General features: G+C 33.0%; 2 protein-coding genes across 3 annotated transcripts; one reads left to right on the forward strand and one right to left on the reverse strand.

Moving 5' to 3' along the window:
• Nucleotides 1–202: 202 nt before the first annotated feature.
• LOC132753995 (uncharacterized) lies at nt 203–11,730 on the forward strand. Its single transcript, XM_060744612.1, has 3 exons — nt 203–1,155; nt 6,781–6,954; nt 7,375–11,730. Exons 1-3 carry the CDS (start codon nt 787–789, stop codon nt 7,693–7,695), a joined length of 864 nt encoding a protein of 287 aa, XP_060600595.1. The 5' UTR covers nt 203–786; the 3' UTR covers nt 7,696–11,730.
• Nucleotides 11,731–11,800: 70 nt separating this feature from the next.
• LOC132753856 (mucin-3A-like) lies at nt 11,801–21,556 on the reverse strand. 2 transcript variants are annotated; one of them, XM_060744500.1, is made up of 7 exons: nt 21,487–21,505; nt 20,950–21,072; nt 18,993–19,117; nt 18,148–18,305; nt 17,533–17,598; nt 16,967–17,176; nt 11,801–12,885 (listed from the first exon to the last, which is right to left on the reverse strand). In XM_060744500.1, exons 2-7 carry the CDS (start codon nt 21,070–21,072, stop codon nt 12,341–12,343), a joined length of 1,227 nt encoding a protein of 408 aa, XP_060600483.1. In that variant the 5' UTR covers nt 21,487–21,505; the 3' UTR covers nt 11,801–12,340. The 2 variants fall into 2 exon arrangements, with proteins under 2 accessions (XP_060600483.1, XP_060600410.1); XM_060744427.1 differs by having other exon boundaries at nt 20,950–21,556.
• Nucleotides 21,557–21,965: the final 409 nt, after the last annotated feature.

Here is a 21,965-nt window from a genome sequence, read left to right on the forward strand (position 1 = left end):
TAATTGCAAATAAATCTCCATAGATATTAAATCAACCTTTAAACTCTATAAAGAATATGTGATTATATTAAATGGACGAGTGCATCTAATAACACACACTTTTCAAAAAACTCCTCTGAGCTAAATAAATTTGTACAGAGTCGCGTTTAAGTAGTTTTTATAAAGATAAATGAAAACGTATGTTTTAATATCTATCAAATGGGTATTCCCGGTTGAAGAAGTTACCTACAGATTAACCAAAGTTTATATTTACATAATCTGAATTGATATTAAACATAGGACAGGATATTTTTGCACCGTTTACATTTTAATCTCTACCTAATCCACCCTTGAACTTATAAAAAAAGATGGTACGGTCGAAGTGCGTTATTTCACTGGGCGTAATATACCGTTTATATTTTACCGCAGTGATATAAACCTATACCTTGTTTTGTTGTCTCGCGGAGAGTGCACACTGTTGGTTGTTACCATTGTATATACAGTAATAATCCACACTTAATGATGGACCATCTTTAATGATGGGAATGGAGAAGATACTTTTATAAAGCACTACAGTGTTGATTTGAGTGTAATTAAATTAATGGATAATACACCAACGGGGAAGCGGAGATAAAATCATGTTTTAAAAAGAACACGTCCTGTTATATCACTTAACGGATATTTTCAGAGAGGGACTGATCTTATTTTCGTTTTAAAACTTTATATCTCAATATTTGAAAAGCTCTGCTGCAAAATAGAGTTAGCGTCATTTATTAACAAAAAACCCACTTAACATCCATTTTTAACATGAGGTTAATGTTGAAGATCGGAAGATGTTTGAAGAAAAGTTATATCCTAATTATAACTTGTATTCTGCTACTTTCTGTGTACTCAATTTCGATTGGAACTGTCTCATTCCCCAGTGCTGCAGCGATTGAAGGTCATGTTTTAGTCAGAAAGACAGCAAGCATCGAGACAAGTGTCACAGTGCAAAAAGACTCATTGTATGAAAAGAAAGCAGACGACATAGAAAGTAAAAGAAGAGCAGACGAAATTCGTAAACGAATAACTGATTCCCGGGCTGGAAACTTTACTTATGATTCAAGGGGTCATAACGATGTGTTTGACACATCGAGAGGACAATTTCGTGTGATAGACAGATACTTGAATAAGAAGGTAAGATTTTATATCTATTACGGTGCTAGATTATTGCTTGTTCGATTATATCTCATTTTTGGCTCACCTGAGCATATGCTCAGGGTGAGCTATTAGGATCACTCTTCGTCCGTCGTCTGTCGTCCGTCGTACGTCGTCCGTCGTATATCTATGACAGTGCTAGATTATTGCTTGTTAATACACTTGTTACTATATATTGTAACAAAATTGCCTATGATTTCAACTGATTATGAGTGTCACGTGACCTATTATGAGTTTGCGGCCCGGGGCCGAGAACTAGTTATCAGCCCGCAGAACATGTGCACGTGCACAAACTGAAACAATGACGTCATATTTTACGTCATCAAACAGTTAACTGTAAAAGTGAAAGTAGGTTGTCAGCACGAATTGCTTTATTTTTATTATGAGAGCTTAAGCGTATTTAGTGCAAACACATTTTTGTTACTATTGAAATTTGAAGAAATAATAGATCTATGACAAATTCATTCCGAAAAAAATGAAAATAAAACTTGCTTCTAGATTCTACTGCTTTCAACACACAAACAGTAAACATCTCTGTACAGAACAGTAGAAAAGTAGACAAGACTTTCAACAAAAGAACTTTGTTGTTGTATTTTTTTTTTTAAAATGCTACTATTAGATCTACATTTAGTGTATTAAAGACATTAATACACGTCAGAGTAGGGCCGGGAGGTGATAATCGGCCCTGAATGAATAATGGCCCTCGGGCTATTTAAAGCCCTCGGGTCCATTATTCATTTTGCGGGCCGGTTATCACCTTCCGGCCCTCTCCTGCCATGTATTAACCTCTTATTCGTATATATCTCATTTTTTCACTCAGTTTGTCTGCACATTACGAGGTAATTTACGTTTGACTTCCTGTTATAATTAATTGGAATGAATTTGTCAGGATCATGGTCGTATTATCAATGTTTGTATTACGACTTTCAGTAAGATATTTAATATTTATATCTTCCTTTCTAAAGCCACTATGTAGAAAGTAAATATAGAAGCAAATATATTATAATTAAGATTATTACAATTATACATGGTAAAATAAAGATTTTTGTGTTATATTGTTGGCCACGCGAATATTCTCCTGTATTAGATATCTTCACAGCATTGAACAGAAGCTGTTAGTTTAAATAGAAAAACATCATTTTATATTGTGTACGATATTTAATGCAAGTTTGGGTTTTTGAATAAAGTTTGATGAATCGCATTATAACTTCATTATTATCTTCCTTCATCGACATGGCCAAACTGAATTTCCCCCAACAGTTTGAATCAATGAATAGAGTAGCATATAGGAATTTCCCCCAACAGTTTGAATCAAAGTGAAGAGAGCGTATAGGAATTTTCCCGAACAGTCTGAATCAATGTATAGAGAAGCATATAGGAATTGCCCCAAACAGTTTGAATCAAAGTGAAGATGAGCATACAGGGATTTTCCCCAGCAGTTTGAATCAAAGTGAAGAGGAGCATATAGGAATTTCCCCCAAACAGTCTGAATCAATGTATAGAGGAGCATATACGAATTACCCCAAACAGCCTAAATAAATATATAGAGCTGCATATAGGAATTTCCCCAAACAGTCTGAATCAGTGTTTTGAGCAGCATATAGGAATTTCCCCCAAAAGCCTAAATAAATGTATAGAGCATGATATAGGAATTTCCCCCAACAGTCTGAATCAATGTAATTAGGAGAATTAAAAGTCTGAATTGTATAGAGCAGCATATTGGAATTTCCCCCAACAATCTGAATCAATGTATAGACGAGCATTTTGGAATTTCCCCAAACAGTCTGAAACAATGTATAGAGGAGCATATAGGAATTTCCCCAAACACCCTGGATAAATGTATGGAGCAGGATATAGGAATTTCCCCCGACAGTATTATCAATTTAATGTATTGAGGAGCATAAAGAATCTTCCACCAACAGTCTGAATCAATGTATAGCGAGACATCGAAGATCTCCCTCCAATAGGGGAGGGATGGCATATGTTCCTTGAAGATTAAAAGCCTGAATCAATATGTATTGTATAAAAAGGGCGGACATCATTTTTCATCAAAGGGTCATCTGTCAATTTCTTCCAACAACATGAGTCAAGGTATAGCTAGACATCTGGGATCTTCTTCCAACAACATGAATTAATGTATAGCTAGACATCTGGGATCTTCTTCCAACAACATGAATTAATGTATAGCTAGACATCTGGGATCTTCGTCCAACAACATGAATTAATGTATAACTAGACATCTGGGATCTTCGTCCAACAACATGAATTAATGTATAGCTAGACATCTGGGATCTTCGTCCAACAACATGAATTAATGTATAGCTAGACATCTGGGTTCTTCTTCCAACAACATGAATTAATGTATAGCTAGACATCTGGGATCTTCGTCCAACAACATGAATTAATGTATAGCTAGACATCTGGGATCTTCGTCCAACAACATGAATTAATGTATAGCTAGACATCTGGGATCTTCGTCCAACAACATGAATTAATGTATAGCTAGACATCTGGGATCTTCGTCCAACAACATGAATTAATGTATAGCTAGACATCTGGGATCTTCTTCCAACAACATGAATTAATGTATAGCTAGACATCTGGGATCTTCGTCCAACAACATGAATTAATGTATAGCTAGACATCTGGGATCTTCTTCCAACAACATGAATTAATGTATAGCTAGACATCTGGGATCTTCTTCCAACAACATGAATTAATGTATAGCTAGACATCTGGGATCATCGTCCAACAACATGAATTAATGTATAGCTAGACATCTGGGATCTTCGTCCAACAACATGAATTAATGTATAGCTAGACATCTGGGATCTTCTTCCAACAACATGAATTAATGTATAGCTAGACATCTGGGATCTTCTTCCAACAACATGAATTAATGTATAGCTAGACATCTGGGATCTTCGTCCAACAACATGAATTAATGTATAGCTAGACATCTGGGATCTTCGTCCAACAACATGAATTAATGTGTAGCTAGACATCTGGGATCTTCTTCCAACAACATGAATTAATGTATAGCTAGACATCTGGGTTCTTCTTCCAACAACATGAATTAATGTATAGCTAGACATCTGGGATCTTCTTCCAACAACATGAATTAATGTAGCTAGACATCTTGGATCTTCCTTATATAGCCCGAATCAATGTATACAGGTGGACATCTGAAAATTTTCTTCCAATAGTCTATATGCATATGTAAGGGGGCATCTGAGATCTTTCTATAACAGCCAGAATAAATGTATAGCGGGTTATCTTTGGTTACGGTAAAATGGTCAATGTGTGCCGAGATTGTGATAAACCTAGCAAGGAAGAAAAGTGATTAGATGTAGTTCGTGTAAAGATAAGTTTGAAGTTAACATCACCGTTTTAGTTTTATATAACTCTCATATAAAAGAAGTAATCATAAAGCTAAAGTATATAGAGAGAAAGATACTTTCATCAGTAATAAAAGACTAAGCAGTTCTGAACAGGTTATTTTACGATACTGTACATTTTAATGCTTTTACATCTTAACAGAAATATGGCATTTCATTTTGTTTGTTGTTTTTGCAAAGTCCTATGGTATTTAAAAAATTGACTTTTGATAAGATAAAACATAATACCTGTGTGAGAAGTGAAAAGAAGACTTATACAAATCAAAATTTCAGATATAAACTGAAATTACTTAAAATTGCTCAACAGACATTTAAAAAATCGTCTTTAGAATTAGAATTAGAAATTAAAGTGCATTTTATATGATTATTGACATCAATTCTGTTAAGTGACAGTTTGCATGTCTGACTGCCTTTGTATACTACCGGGTATAGCAAAAGTTTATAGAGACGCCTAACTCCTACACGATCAATTGAGAGTATGTTAATGAATAGATCTAGTTCATTTAAATAACTAATGTTTTGTATATCATGGTAAGGGTTGATGGGTCTCATTCAATATATTTTATAACTGTATACAATTTTAATGGTATAATAATTATATTCATTATCATTCTAAACATGTCTGCAGGTTTTACATTAATACACATTTAACGTCATGAAGAACTTCGACAGCAATGCATTAGTTTATTTGACAAGGCTTTTTAACAAATATAAATAAGAGGAAGGGGTTTGTACGTAAAACTATTGAGCTGTGTCAATAAAGATATTATTCTTACCTGAAGAATTTTAATGCTGTTTAGACATGTTCATATACCTAGCAACCTAGCACCTGAACAAAATGAAAATACATTAATGTACTTTACCACATTGTGATGTATTTAGATTTTATCATACACGCCTTTTAACGTGTTTAAAAGGTTACAACCCGGTTACATTGAAACTAAGAATATAGTATACGAGTACATGTATATAGGTTAAAACGCCCTAAAATCTTCAGAAATTACAATTACAGTTATAACCCTTCCCCACCACTCCACCCCCTAAATGAAAACTTGATTAAATTAAATAAGCGCAAAACAATAATCACTGAATTTTGAGGCCAATGTGGTGATGAAAACATTTCAGTAAATACGCTGAACATTAATGTCAAAAATCTTGAAAAAGGGTAATCCCTTGGAACCATTAAAAACAACAAAATTACATGAAAATTACCGATTCGGTTTGATTGCGTCTGGTTCTGTATATCAATAGTGGTATTAAAACAGAAATGTTAAGAAATGCCAAAGTGTTTCTATCCTGACCATAACGAGCTGTTCTGTATACTTGTAGAACGTGCATGTGTTTGCTTATGGTGATTTAGTGTTGCATCTTGCTAGGCTGTTACACTATTGGACTGCATAACATCAAATCTCCAGATCTGTTACGCTGTGGAATTTTTAAAAAGCTTAGCAATTAAGTGATTGTTTCTTGTTTATTTCATTGAAATCACTATCTTCAAATGTTTTAAATGCCGTAGTCAGGCCATTTGAGTAATACCTATAAAAATATGAGTAAACTTTTGCGTGAAGGTTGGTATCCGCAAAACTACTCAAGAGAATGGATTGAAACTGCAAATAATTATTTGAGAGCATCATAGGAGGCCACTGTCCAAGACCCATAACTCTTGCATGGATTTTGACCAGAATTATGATTCTTTTTGAGCTTAGAAAATTCTACATTATCTAAGCTCTTGTTTAACAATCAGGATCTTTTAATATTATACCTTGAAGTGTATATAGTCCAATTTCAATAAAAACAAAAACTTTCCTCCATTTATTTTCGCTTTCGTTCATCAGCCTTTGCATTACCAATGACTGATTTGCTTTCACAAACAATAACTTTGTGAGGTATATTGTAATGTTAACGAATAAGCAACAATCCTTAATATGATGATGTTTACATCGTTTTGGATCATTCACCTAACGTCCGGTAAATATACAGGCTATTCGCTATAATTGTCCCGTTCTTTACGGGACAGACAATTCGTGTGTTGTTATTAAGCATTGCTGAGGGTCTTCATTGTAAGGCCACTCAGGCATTATGGAGCATTACTTAAACAAGGCTAATCACGGCCGAAAAACTTATCTTAATGATGCTCCCTCTTTGGTTATTAATAAAGATATGCATATACATCACTTTCAGATTTTGTTTTCATTTGTTTCAACAGGAGCATGGATTTTTCGTGGAGATCGGAACTGACGGAGTACGACCAGATTCGCTGACATATTTATTGGAGAAAAGTAGAGGTTGGACTGGATTAGTAGTAGAACATGACCACAAGAAGCTCGAGTCCCTCATGAACATGAGGAGGAATTCCAAATTTCTACAAGCCTGTATACATGTAAGTTTGATTGTTTTTTAGGTAACTGATTTTAAACACATTACTAAAGCTCATTAAAATACATGCGTACGATACCTTTGTAGAAAATATAATAATGTGAGAAATTAAATTATAGAAAAAGGAATTACAATAAACGGTAATACAATGTAAATTTTGTAACATTGAAATTTAATTGTTTATTGTTTATAAATTCTTTCACTATTTTCAGTAACTGCATAAACGCGTGTAGGGCACATATTAAATGCAACTAAATATATGAAACAATAAATAATAAGAAAAGAATCATTTTATGTTCAATGTAAATCATATTTATGCTGCCTCCACTGTTGACATGTAAGAGCAAACTATGCATAACGTCGAATCGATAATAACATAATATGCAAGCATGTATGGTGTCTGAATGATATTCTTCTTTTCTAGGCATCAACTGGAAACTGGCCGTTAAATAATATCACCGAGGGTTCTTGTTTCACATTATCGGACATATTAACATCCCTTAAACGGAACAGCATTGATTTACTTGTGTTAGACGTCACCGGGCAGGAAATGCAGTTGTTGACGTCATTTCCGTTTCAAGATGTTGACGTCAGCATGATTAATATCGAAGTTCATGGAACAAATCAGTATTTGAAAGATGTTGTAAAAAGTTTAACATCTCGGTTCATAAGTGTTCAGTTGATGACTAATCATATATATGGAAAGACGGACATAGTGTTTGTTAATAAGAAAATAAGTTCATGATCTCTATATAGATATAGTATTTTAAACATGACGTATAATTAGCGTTTTATCTGTTACATAAACAATTGTGTGTGGCAAATGTACTGTATAAATATGAACAATTTTTGTCGTTTAAGACACAATGATTAAAATGCATTATTTCACTGTTACTTTTACAAATGTATACATGTACAGTTTTAACATTTTGTCGTTCAAGGCAAAATCATTGATCATCAACATAAATATTTGATTGATTTGTAAAAGTATTTTATAATAAAAATTCATTTGAACTTAACTCTTTTGAGAAACAATATAGTTTGATGCTCCTTAGTTGCAATTAAATCGAGTATAACCGTATGCCTGTGGTGGAATGGCAAAAAATGGCAAATAAACCACAATTATGCTTTTAAAGAAAAAATGGTGTACAAAGATTCCATTTTTTTATTCTAAAAAACTGGTAATTATAAAGAAAATATGTACATCCACGTGGTGTTGCATTCTAAAATGGAGCAACAGTAGCACGTAGAGACATATAGACAATATATAAAAGGTATCTTACTTGAAGGAGTTAAGTACACTGAACACAGCTTGTTCATTAATCGTTACATAGGACAAAGTGATCCCTCGGAAGCATTAATCACAACAAAATAACATGAAAATTGCAGACTCGGTACATGAAGGATAATGAATAAGTGCCCTCACGCCCCCTAGCACCGGCTAGATTAAGATAACCATATTATAAGTAACATTATCACCAGTGATGTCTCTTTTTGATATTTCTGTTAAGATAAAATCAGACTTCAGGAAAAAGAACGGGTGAGCTTTGTTGAGACATGGCCTCATGATAAGGTATTTGCACTCAAAGTGGACCCAATTATGTTCGCCTTTTCGGCGATTTTTCTGTATAAGGACTTTGCTTATAGAAAAGTTGCTATACACAATTATAGCATATTCGTTTGTCACTACAAATAGTAATCAATGATATTTAGCTTAGGTCTGGTCGGAAGGACATAGGAGCACCTTGCTTAACCACTTCACATTTCTTGTTGAATAATTCTAAAAACAAAACCATTAACAATAAATCTTTATCTGAAAACGCTCCAATTTAAATAGAAAGATATTCTTATAATACAAGCTCTACGAACGGTATTACACAAACTTCACTACAGGCATATCACAAGCTCCATATTTGGGGTATAAACACAAATTCTACTTTAGGTATCACACGAACTCTCCATGTTCAATATGAAGTAACACACAAAATTACACTCGGTAAAGTATCAATACAGCCAAGTTCGTTAGTACCTTATATTATTTTAAAAAGCGTCGCGACAAGAGTTTTGTTGCTCGTGGGTACAAAGAAGTGTTGTATTTGATTAAACCATGGTGTCGGCAATGTACAAAATTAGGTAGGAAAAACAGTAGGGACACCAGTACTTGTAAGTTCCAACGTGAAAAGAAAGTTATTAATATACATATATAAATTGCAAAACTTGTTACACAATTAAGTTCCACCAAATTTGTTTTAACCAAACCAAAAGAAACTCTTTCAAAACCAAAAAAGAAACAAGTAACATGTAAACAGGAGCCTTTCAAATTGCAACTCAAAAGGTTTCATTAAAAACTGAAATAAATAAATAAACCCGGATATATGCGAGGTTGACATGTTTTATAATTTATAATATTTTACGCTTTAAATGGCTAAGATGACTCAATGAAAATGAAAAAGACTTAACATAAATTGTATTCATATGCTGTAGTAAATTAAAATAGTTAATTCAATTATGGCAACAAGTTTTAATGTCGTTTATAGCACGATGCAACCGCGATAATCATTAACTCATAAAATATGTAAACAATACTGTGTGTCTGAAAATAACTTTTTAATAGAGATATTAACATATAAAGTGTTCACAAATGCGAGGGTCGTTACATAATTCTTAAATATATAGGATCATTATAAGTCTCTGAGTTTATCAAAATGTTTTAAATAGCGACCATAGGATAGTACTAACGTTTTGGGATATGTTGCCTTTTTTTTAAGGAAGAAACCTAATTCACCCCAATATTAAGTTCACAACGTGTTGCTGTCATTTCTCGCTTCAAAACAGTTTCATCTGAAATTCTTTAATTGAACATTTGATGTGGACAAAGAATCAAAATTTAGTTGAAGTAATTCTGCATCGTTTTTGTTCATCATTATTGACTTGAAAATAAATTACGAAAACGAATTAATCTTCCTTTTCTATAATATTATGAAGTATTTAAAAAAAAAATAGAAAAAAAAGATGTACGAAAAAAATTCTAAATGTTTTCCTAACAACGTTGTCGATATGCTAAAATTTAATGAATAAATTGACCAGCATATTCAAGTATATAAATTATGACATACAAATAAAACTTGATATAAGATTAATAAAGATGCACAAAATTCCCGTGCAATTCCTTTCAAGTTACTACTTGCAACAGTGCAATCATTGGAAAATGCAAACATTTTTTTAAACTTTATTTTGTTTTTTTTATCATTTTTCTTTTTCGAAATTTAGTTCTATTAAATTAGAACAAAAATCTAACGCATCATTAGTTTGGAAGTAAAATGCTGATATGTAATTAAGAACTAAACGAACACCCCTCATATGTTTATATCTTTAAACTTTTAAATTTATGTAAATTAGGATGCAAATTTTAAATGTAGGGAATTTTCTTATAGTCAGAGTGAAACATTAAATATTGAATAAAATCCTACTTAAATATTTCACACGGAAAGGAAAATAAAACATTATTTTATCCGTCGGCCGTATATATAATTATATATATATATAAAAAAAATCACTGATACAGAACAGCTTTCATCAGTGGGAACAACAACAACAACAACAATACAAGTTTAATATACATGTAATATCCTGTTTAATATAACACAATTCAACTGAACAACTATACAAAATATATATAAAAAGAGAATTATCATCACAAATATAATAGCTAAATTGAATTAAAATCATCTCATTTACGTGTAGGCCGTATTTCTAACTGAAACCGTGTACTACATAAATCAAAACAAAATAGAATGTGTGCTGACATGAAGTCTTGGGATAAATAATATTAAACCGGATATTAAAACATTAAGGCACCTGATAATAAATTTAAAAAACAAACTTCATTTAAATATTGCAGACATTATTGCAATTCAGTGCATCACATTGCAGAAAAAAACACGTACATTTTCCTATTTTTAGAAATTTAGTCAATGTCATTGGTATTGAAGCAAAAAATCATTATCATAAATATTATGTAAGTATAACATAAATGTATTTAAAAGGAAGAAAGTTTTATTATATACATAAACAGACTGATATCAAAAATTTCCGAAGCAATAAAGGTAGATGTCATTGTAATTGTTTTAAAAATGGTATAAAATATAGATGATTAACTTATGAGATTCCGGAAATGTTTCGTTAAACTAACTAAAATTCTCGAAACTCTACTTTTGCATCCGTCAAATTCTCGTAACTCGGCTATTGCATTCGTCGAATTCTCGTAACTCGGCTATTGCATTCGTCAAATTCTCGTAACTCAGCTAATGCATTCGTCGAATTCTCGTTACTCAACTATTGCATTTGTCAAATTCTGGTAACTCAGCTACTGCATTCGTCAAATTCTCGTCACTCGGCTATCGCATCCGTCAAATTCTCGTAACTCGGCTAATGCATTCGTCGAATTCTCGTAACTCAGCTAATGCATTCGTCGAATTCTCGTTACTCAACTATTGCATTCGTCAAATTCTGGTTACTCAGCTACTGCATTCGTCAAATTCTCGTAACTCGGCCATTGCATTCGTCAAATTCTTGTAACTCAGCTATTCCATTCGTCAAATTCTCGTAACTCGGCTATTGCATTCGTCAAATTCTCGTAACTCGGCTGTTTCATTCGTCAAATTCTCGTAACTCGGCTATTGCATCCGTCAAATTCTCGTAACTCGGCTATTGCATTCGTCAAATTCTCGTAACTCGGCTATTGCATCCGATAAAATCTCGTATCTCGTCTATTGCATCGGTCAAATTCTCGATGCTGTTGCATTCGTCAAATTCTCGTAACTCGGCTATTGCATCCGTTAAAATCTGTATCTCGGCTATTGCATTCGTCAAATTCTTGTAACTCATTGTCTCTGGTTACTGTATGTATATGTTCTCATTTGCCACTTTACAGTGACCTCTCTTCGGCTCGAAATACACTGTATATCTTTTCTCCTGTGGAAATGCACGGTGGTACATAACCGCTGTTTGCCTAAAAATAACCCTTTAAGTGGATGACTGGTGATATGTCCGTGGTCCATACTCGATAGCGAAAACTACTTTGTATGGCCTAATGGACGGAAGGACAATCATTAAGCATAGGCTACATACATTAGAATGAAAAAATATTCGAAATTTTATCTACCTTGTCTTTCGATTTGTTTCTTATCAAACCTAAATGTGAACAAAATGTACTCTCTTTTTTCTGAAAAGAAGCTTAATATATATTTTTGACATCATAACTTACAATTCTATTGGATTGGTCTTAATTCTGGTAGTTTTTGAAAGATGTTTGACCTTTTTAAAAGCAAAATACATATTTACATACTGGAAGATTTTATATACAGAAAGTCTACAAGACCTATGGTACACTATGGTACTATTGTGACTTCAACAATGGAAGATATTTTTGGTTTAGACGTTGTTTCTTCTGTCGTATTCTTCTTTAATAAAGAATCATGACCAGAATGAGTTGACACACTAGAAGTTAGAGAACCTGATGAATTAACTGTAGATGTTGCAGCATTAGAAGCTGTTGTTACTGAAGGTGTTTTAGATGTTACTTGTGGACTTGTTTCAGGTTTGGAAATAGTTGTTTCATCGTAATAGTATTCATCTATGCCAAAGAAATCAGCATCGGAAAGAGTTGTGTTCATGGACTGTGTTGTAGAAGCTGAATCGTCCATTCCGAAAAAGTCTATATGATCAATCAATGTGGTAGATGTGGGTTTTTTCTTCGCTTTCTTTATAACTGAAGTGACTCGTGTTGTCGTGATTAATTTACTCTTGTCCTTGGGATGCATGTGTACGTGATCTCCGTCCGAGCCTGAGTACGGATTCAAATGTAATAGATAGGTCAGTGTCGTTGTTGATATCGAAGTTGTAGAAGTTGACATGGTGGATGTTACAGGAGTTTCTGGAACGTAAGACATGAAGTGATGAAATGTAAGACATTAGAAAGATGGAAAATAAGACATAAGAAAGATGGAATGTAAGACATAAGAAAGATGAAGGTAAGACATGAGAAAGATGGAAGAAGGTAAGGTGATACATTAGAAAGATGGAACGTAAGACATGAGAAAGATGGAACGTTAGATATAAGAAAGATGGAAGGTGAGACATAAGAACGATGGAAGGTGAGGCATTAGAAAGATGGAAGGTAAGACATGAGAAAGATAGAAGGTAAGACATGAGAAAGACGGAACGTAAGACATAAGAAAGATTGAAGGTAAGACATGAGAATGATGGAACGTAAGATATAAGAAAGATGGAACGTTAGATATAAGAAAGATGGAAGGTGAGACATAAGAACGATGGAAGGTGAGACATCAGAAAGATGGAAGGTGAGGCATTAGAAAGATGGAAGGTAAGACATGAGAAAGACGGAACATAAGACATAAGAAAGATTGAAGGTAAGACATGAGAATGATGGAACGTAAGATATAAGAAAGATCGAACGTTAGACACAAGAAAGATTGAAGGTGAGACATTAGAAAGATGGAAGGTAAGACATAAGAAAAAAAGAACATAATACAAAAGAAAGATGGAAGGTAAGACATCAGAAAGATGGAAGGTGATACTTCAGAAAGATGGAAGGTAAGACATCAGAAAGATGGAAGGTAAGATATAAGAAAGATGGAACGTTAGACATGAGAAAGACGGAACGTAAGACATGAGCAAGATGGAACGTAAGACATAAGAAAGATGGAACGTTAGTCATAAGAAAGATGGAAGGTGAGACATAAGAAAGATGGAAGGTGAGACATAGGAAAGGTGGAACGTTAGACATAAGAAAGATGGAACGTTAGACATAAGAAAGATGGAAGTTGAGACATTAGAAATATGGAAAGGTGAGACATTAAAAAAGATGGAAGGTGAGACAGTAGAAAGATGGAACATAATACATTAGAAAGATGAAATGTAATACATTAGAAAGATAAAAAATAAGACATATGAAAGATGGAAGGTGAGACATAAGAAAGATGGAACGTAAGATATAAGAAAGATGGAACCTTAAGCATAAGAAAGATGGAAGGTGAGACATAATGGAGATGGAAAGTAAGACATTAGAAAGATGGAACGTTAGACGTAAGAAAGATGGAACGTAAGACATGAGAAAGATGGAACATTAGACATAATAATGATGGAACGTAAGACATAAAAAATGGAATGTAAGACATTAGAAAGATGGAACCTTAAGCATAAGAAAGATGGAAGGTGTGACATAATGGAGATGGAAAGTAAAACATTAGAAAGATGAAAAAAAAGACATCAGAAATATGGAAATTGAGACACAAGAAAGATGGAAGGTGAGACATAATAAAGATGAAATTTAAACGTTAGACATGAGAAAGTCGGAACGTTGGGCATAAAAAAGATTGAACGTTAGACATGAGAAAGATGGAACGTAAGACATAAGGAAGATGGAACATAAGATATGAGAAAGATAAAACGTGAGACATAAGAAAGATTGATTGTAAGACATGAGAAAGATGGAACGTAAGACATAAGAAAGATGGAACGTAAGACATAAGAAAGATGGGAGGTGAGACATTAGAAAGATGGAAGGTGAGACATAAGAAAGATGGAAGGTGAGACATTAGAAAGATTGAACATAAGACATGAGAAAAATTGAACATAAGACATAAGTAAGATGGAACTAAACACATGAGTAAGATAGAACGTTGAACATGATAAAGATGGAACGTAAGACATGAGAAAGATGTGAAGTAAGACATAAGGCCATCCTTAAAAAAATGTTTGTTTGCAGTAACGCGACCGACTCACAAAATTTGCCCCTACTCAAATTTTTTTTCATGGTCTGGATAAAAAAATATTTTTTTTGAATCAGAAAATTATGTCTTGTGCTTTGTTTTTGTTCTTTTAAAGGTTAATAGAAGAAATAAAATGTAGTTTTTATTAGATTAGAATTCAGTTGTCAATTTATTAATTGTTACCAGATTATCAAAGCATATTATTGTCCAGCATTTTTAAATTCAATGTTTATTTGGGAGTACAGTTCAATAAAAAAAAAAATCGACCTACCTACCCACCTTGAAAATTCTGGGTCGGGTTACTGCAAACAAACATTTTTTTAAGGACGGCCTAAGAAAGGTTGAACGTAAGACATGAGAGAGATGGAACGGAGGACATTTGAAATATGGAACGTTAGAAATGAGAAAAATGGAATGTTAGATATGATAAAGATGGAACGTGAGACATAAAACAGATGAGAAGATGGAACGTCAGGCATGAGAAAGATGTACAGTAAAACATGAAAAAGGTTGAACATAAGACATGAGAGGGATGGAACGGAAGACATTTGAAATATGGAACGTTAGAAATGAGAAAGATGGAACGTTAGATAGGATAAAGATGGAACGTGAGACTTAAGAAAGATGAGAAGATGGAACGTAAGGCATGAGAAAGATGAAACACATGATAAAGATGGAACGTTAGAAATGAGAAAGATTGAACGTGAGACATAAGAAAGATGTACAGTAAAGCATGAGAAAGATAGAACTTAATACATGAGAAAGATAGAACGTAAAACATGAGAAAGATGAAACATGAGACATGAGAAAGATGGAACGTTAGACATAAGAAAGATGGGAGGTGAGACATGGGAAAAATGGAAGGTGAGACATGAGAAAGATGGAACGTGAAACATGATAAAGATGGAACGTGTGACATGAAAAAGATGGAATGTTAGACACGATAAAGATGAGAAATTGGAACGTAAGGAATAAGAAAGATGGAACGTTACACATGATAAGATGTAACGTGAGACATGAGAAAGATGGAACGTTAGACATGAGAAAGATGGAACGTAAGACATGATAAAGTTGGAACGTGAGACATGATAAAGATAGAAGGTGAGACATTAGAAAGATTGAACGGAATACATGAGAAAGATGGAACGGAAGACATGATAAAGATGGAATGTGAGACATGAAAAAGATGGAATGTTAGACATGATAAAGATCGAACGCGAGACATGAAAAAGATGGAACGTAAGACATGGGAAAGATGGAACGGAAGACATTAAAAAGATGGAACGAAGGACATTTGAAAGATTGAACGTTAGACATGAGAAAGATGAAACATGAGACATGAGAAAGATGAAACATGAGACATGAGAAAGATGGAACGTTAGACATGAGAAAGATGAGACATGAGACATGAGAAAGATGGAACGTTAGACATGAGAAAGATGAAACATGAAACATGAGAAAGATGAAACATGAGACATGAGAAAGATGAAACATGAGACATTTGAAAGATGGAACGTTAGACATGAGAAAGATGTAACGTTAGACATAAGAAAGATGAAACATGAGACATGAGAAAGATGAAACATGAGACATGAGAAAGATGGAACGTGAGACATGAGAAAGATGGAACGTTAGACATGAGAAAGATGGAACGTGAAACATGATAAATATGGAACGTGAGACATGAGAAAGATGGAACGTTAGACATGATAAAGATGGAACGTGAAACATGATAAATATGGAACGTGAGACATGAGAAAGATGGAACGTTAGACATAAGTAAGATGAAACATGAGACATGAGGAAGATGAAACATGAGACATGAGAAAGATGGAACGTGAGACATGAGAAAGATGGAACGTTAGACATGAGAAAGGTGAAACATGAGACATGAGAAAGATGGAACGTTAGACATGAGAAAGATGAAACATGAGACATGAGAAAGATGAGACATGAGCCATGAGAAAGATCGAACGTAAGACATGAGAAAGATGGAACGTAAGACATAAGAAATATGGAACGGAAGACATGAGAAAGTTGGAACGGAAGACATTTGAAAGATTGAACTTTAGACATGAGAAAGATGAAACATGAGACATGAGAAAGATGAAACATGAGACATGAGAAAGATGGAACGTTAGACAATAGAAAGATAAAGAATGAATCGTTTCAAAATACAAAAGTTTCTTCTTACATAATAAAAGTTCTGAAGTTGGAGCTTACCAGTAGTAGTAATTTCTGTCACAGCTGAAAATTGGTCATCAAATATTTTACCAACAGGATTAAGTATATGGTCGTGTGTACTGTCGTCATGGGGGCTGTGATCATGGGGTCTGTGGTCGTGGGGACTGTGATCGGGAACTTTCAGTAAATCCTCAAGTTGTAATGGCTTCTGTTCTGTTTGCTTTTCCATAGGGACCGGCGTGGTAAGTCCTGTATACAATATATATAGTAACATATGTGTTAAATTTGAACACAAATTCATAGATTGAATATATAACAGAAATGGTTTAGCATATACAGAAATATTGATGATTACTCAAATTGAAAGCAGTTTGTAAAAATAAGTATTTCTTGTATAAACATTGGCATATTAATTGTGCCATTCAGACACTTGAAAACAATTTATAAGAAAAAGTTGATTAAAGAAATATATTGTAAAAACTATTAACCATTTCATGGTTACAAAATGGTGTTTTATTCAAACAGGTAGTAGTGTTATTTTGAATGATGTAATGGTGAATATAATTAAAAAGTGAAATTAAGATCGAGGTGTTGATATGACATACCTGGTTGGTCAGTAGAGGTTACGTTACCGAAAGAAGACACGTTTAGAGAGTGTTTTGGTGTATCCACTGGAAAAAAAAATACAGCACATTATCTAACAACAAAACAACAATTATTGCAATATATACGAGTAAGTAATTGATAAATAGATAAGATATATATGGTAAATATATTGTAATATAAAACGGTCACCTTTATTGGATATATTATATTAAAGGATCTTTATAACCACCAAACAGAGAGACAACGCCGTTAACATTTGAGATAATGGAATTCATCAAACAATTGCTGCTGAGACCATATTTGTTGATTGAAGAGACGCATGAGTAGGTTTAAAATGTTTTGTAAATTTATTCTTTATTTATTTATAATATCCTTTATTGAATACTAAACTATATGTTTTACCATCGATTGACTGATATGCAATATTAATGCATGAAGAACAACAGTAGTTACACTTAGACGCTATATCTACAACATAAACAGATATTGCATTATTGAGACCATAATTTATTATCAGTTTTGACTGTCAAAAACCACGCTGACACATTTGTTTGTTTAATTGGGGGAACTGTTTATTGTACAAATCTTACTAAGATTGTATGCACTTATCTTACACGGCTCTATGAAGACGAAGTGAATGACCAAGGCAGTTCCGAAGGCAAGAGCCGCCATGATGACTAGGCTGATGATGATAAATGCACGAGTTCTCCGTGTACGACGTTTTTCATCCTCGCTTATTCTTTGGTAATAGTCTTCCGAAACATACTGGTAACTGCAGTAAATTGGAATAATAGAATTAATAATCCTAAACATGAAATAAATTTGAGAAAGTGTGATATGAATTTGATTGATAAAATACTGATTTGCAGACGAATTTTCTATGGAATATTAAAGCATAGTCGAAGGAGAAGAATAATGATTTTTTTTCGATTTACGAAATAAACAAGGTATCGCTTAATTAATATATTAACATAACTAAACTATATTAAGTAAATATATAGTCGTGGTATGTACAGAAATGTGGCAAGATACATGTACGTGTTCTTATCGTACACTTCACAATTACAGCTAGCCTCGCCATGATGATTCTTGTATTAATTACAAATGTAATAAATTAATTAATCTAAGTCATAAACGAAGCTCTTGTAATGTCCGCTTGATAAATAAATAAAAAGAGATGCCTGACTTGGTTTCTACAGATAGCCAATGTGTGTATGCATGTTATAATCAAAGCTTTCAGATGGTGTTAAAAGTCAAAGTTTTCCACTCTCGATGCAAATTTTATTTTTGTACTCGGAAAAGTAATATTATTTTTGCTTTTTATGATATGTGTTCCTTAGCTTAGAATGACTACATTAAATAAGCCGGGGATCTATTGTTACAGAGAAGCAGTACAGTATTTGTGTTGTATGTGTAACTGGCTCGTGAAATTCGTGCATTATTGCGTGTAAAATCTCACGTGCTGCCGGTTGGATCAACGTCTTGTTGCTTCTCCCAGTGTTCATCGTCTAGAGTGTAGGCAGGATTGATGGCTTCTGGACTTTGTGAGTTGTTTGCTAGCCTCAACTTGGTGTTAAGTAAAATCTGTAATTAGATTCTTTGTCTTTATTATTTGAAATAGTTTAACATCCTAATTATTTTCTAAGGTCACAAGTGTAAAAAAATACCATGTGTAGTACTATCTATGAATGACTAAGCCACTCTATTTACTTTTTTGTTTGACTGGTATTCGTTTTCTTTATAGAGCGCGCAAGTAGCTATAGAGCGCGCATACAAATATCATAGAGATTTCTTGGAAGACAACCAAGAGGACGATAAACTGTTTTTTATCATCTGGTCTCAGTAATAAAGTTTCAACGTACGCGATTTAGAATTTCAATACACACTACAGAAAGCAAAATTATTTTTGTGTGGCCAATGTAAAAGATTTCCTGTAGTTAATCATTTCTAATCATTTTACAGTCATTGATTTTAAGCATTTGATACTGCGTACACCGGTTAACAAATTCATGTAATCATACAAAGGCACTCAGCTATTTTCAGTATTATTATAAAAACGTCTTTTAAAACCAAGGCTTTTTAGCGGCTTTTATTGCTTTTCTTTTTTTTCTCTTTTTTTTCTTTCTAATTTTTATCATATATCTTTTTTTTCCATGTGTCACTTTAAATGTTGTCTCCACAAACTTCTACTTTAATTAACTAAAAGACAGTTAAACAAACAATGTATATATTTGTCTTCTCCGTCGAAAATTAAGCATTTTCATAAAATTTGACGAGCGCATCCTTTTAATCTTGTGTCATTTACATCTGCGTGTAATATTATTCTCCTAATCAACATAATATAATATATGTCTCAACACTAGCTTAAGTAATTGTCTACATCATCGTTGCCATTTACATAACTATTAATTAAAATTTACGTAAATTACTTTCTTTTTTTACTTACTAAATATCATATTTTTAAGGGGGAACGGAATACTAAAAGCTAATGCGATATGCTAATTTTACATTATAACGTTCCGTGCACGTAAATAACGTGATCATGCATTTATATTCTGGAGGGTCATAAATATATACATGTTAAACATTATTAGTCTGCATGTTTACTGCAATTTTTAAGTGTTTATGTTTAAAGTATTTTGTTTTACAATTTAAAAAAATAATAATAATTTATTTGTTTTGTCAGTGAAAGGTTAATTTTGATGATTTGAAACTCAAGGTAGCATTATTATATTTGCATAATGCATGCAGTGATATGTGTGTTGTGGTTAGCATATGAAAGCATTGTTAAACGTTGTTATCTCATTTGCTATGTTCTCTGTCATAGAAAAGACGTTTACATGGGCGTACTTTACCTGAATTATATATGAAAAGATTGAAATTATAAAAACACAGTGAGACAAAAATAAGACTCTTTCATAAATAAGACAAAATATCGAAACTTTATACAAACAAATTACTGACGATTCGGTACAAATCAATACAAATTATTTTTTATATAAATCTGCCTATTCGATCACGCAATGTGTCTCTATGAAAACATTTATGTTGTAAAGTTTGATGTCAATAATAACAAATATATCATTATAGTTTTGTTCGCCTTCAGATTGTAAACTAATGTATGACATTTTCTTCTCTAATCTTAATTGATGATGGTTATGTACTTCTCACATGTTTACATATAAACAAAATCAAAACAAAATCAGTTATATGTTATACGTTCAATCAGTAAATAAAATGCTCTTTTACGAATTTAGTTCGATAGAATTGTAGTTAGTCGTCTCGCCATATTGTACATAGTCAAGGGAAAGGTGACGCAACGGTCAAAGTATCTACCTCTCAAACATGTAATAGCCAGCCACAATTTACACCGGTCATTTAGAAATCTTAATGTATATAATATAAGGATCACTCACCTGCGAAAAATCTTTAGTTTTCATGAATTTATCGTATTCCTGATACAAAGGTCCATCAAAGAACATTGTCCATGGAGGATTTTCAGGATAGTCCACATTCTTCTCAACAACCTTGTCTTTCATCTTGATATATTCCCAGAGATCAACAAATTCCTTACTCAATAGTGATGTATGTACTTGATAGACAATCTTGTTACAGTTATTTTATTAACATCCCAGAAACTTCTTCATAGAATCTAGCATATCATTTTGGTTAAATATGTTAATCTGGTTGTCTTTTAACAGATGTGTTACACCAGGATCACATCTCCGACTATTTCTTTATTTCATATGCAAAATGATTGCACAGACAAATATGTAAAATCCTTTTGTTATTTTAATTAGTTGAGTTTTAGTTTTCATCAATCAACACGTTCAATCATAGTCATTGTATACTGATGACACAATCTATTTGTAAACCATCTAGCGTTCAGACGAATGTACTAATTACTTAAAACAATGCTTAAGTGCTTCATTACTAAATACATTTATACTAACATTTAATTAAGGTCAACCAACATTATCATACTAGCGCTTATTTATAACCGAAATTAAGACAACGGATGTCAGGTTGTGACGTGTTAATTCGTCACGCGCCAATTACGTTCTCAATGACATAACTTTGAAATCTATTAAGCGCACTTATCATCCCTAAATTAATTTTTCAAAAAAAAAGAAAGAAAAGAAATCTTATAATAGAAAAATGTCTTATAATGCAAATTTTTACGAAGACTGAGGAACATAGCCCATATCTACATATAATATAAGCCATAATATATATAATGTATGATTTTACCAGTGTAATGACCATATGGTTCCAAAAGTTCAAAACGTAATGTCTGATGGTTGGTTCTCGGTGTAATATGCGGCTGTTTTTTGTTTTTTTTTTTGGGGGGGGGTTGTTTTGTTGTTTTTTTTAATGCGATAATTGTATTATGTGATCCATCCATCCATCCATCCATCCATACGTGATACAT

The sequence above is a fragment of the Ruditapes philippinarum genome, unplaced genomic scaffold (assembly GCF_026571515.1).
Source record: "Ruditapes philippinarum isolate M1 unplaced genomic scaffold, ASM2657151v2 ctg3014_1_1_1_1, whole genome shotgun sequence".
Taxonomy (NCBI): Eukaryota; Metazoa; Mollusca; class Bivalvia; order Venerida; family Veneridae; genus Ruditapes; species Ruditapes philippinarum.

Excerpts from the sequence above, each read along its gene's own strand:
- LOC132753995 (XM_060744612.1), top strand. The coding sequence starts at position 787 with ATGAGGTTAATGTTGAAGATCGGAAGATGTTTGAAGAAAAGTTATATC. Across the intron at positions 1,156-6,780 it reads ACAGATACTTGAATAAGAAG|GAGCATGGATTTTTCGTGGA; the intron begins GTAAGATTTTAT and ends TTGTTTCAACAG. Across the intron at positions 6,955-7,374 it reads TTCTACAAGCCTGTATACAT|GCATCAACTGGAAACTGGCC; the intron begins GTAAGTTTGATT and ends CTTCTTTTCTAG.
- LOC132753856 (XM_060744427.1), bottom strand. The coding sequence starts at position 21,072 with ATGAAAGACAAGGTTGTTGAGAAGAATGTGGACTATCCTGAAAATCCT. Across the intron at positions 18,306-18,992 it reads GTTGATCCAACCGGCAGCAC|TTACCAGTATGTTTCGGAAG; the intron begins GTGAGATTTTAC and ends AATTTACTGCAG. Across the intron at positions 17,177-17,532 it reads AACCTCTACTGACCAACCAG|GACTTACCACGCCGGTCCCT; the intron begins GTATGTCATATC and ends TATTGTATACAG.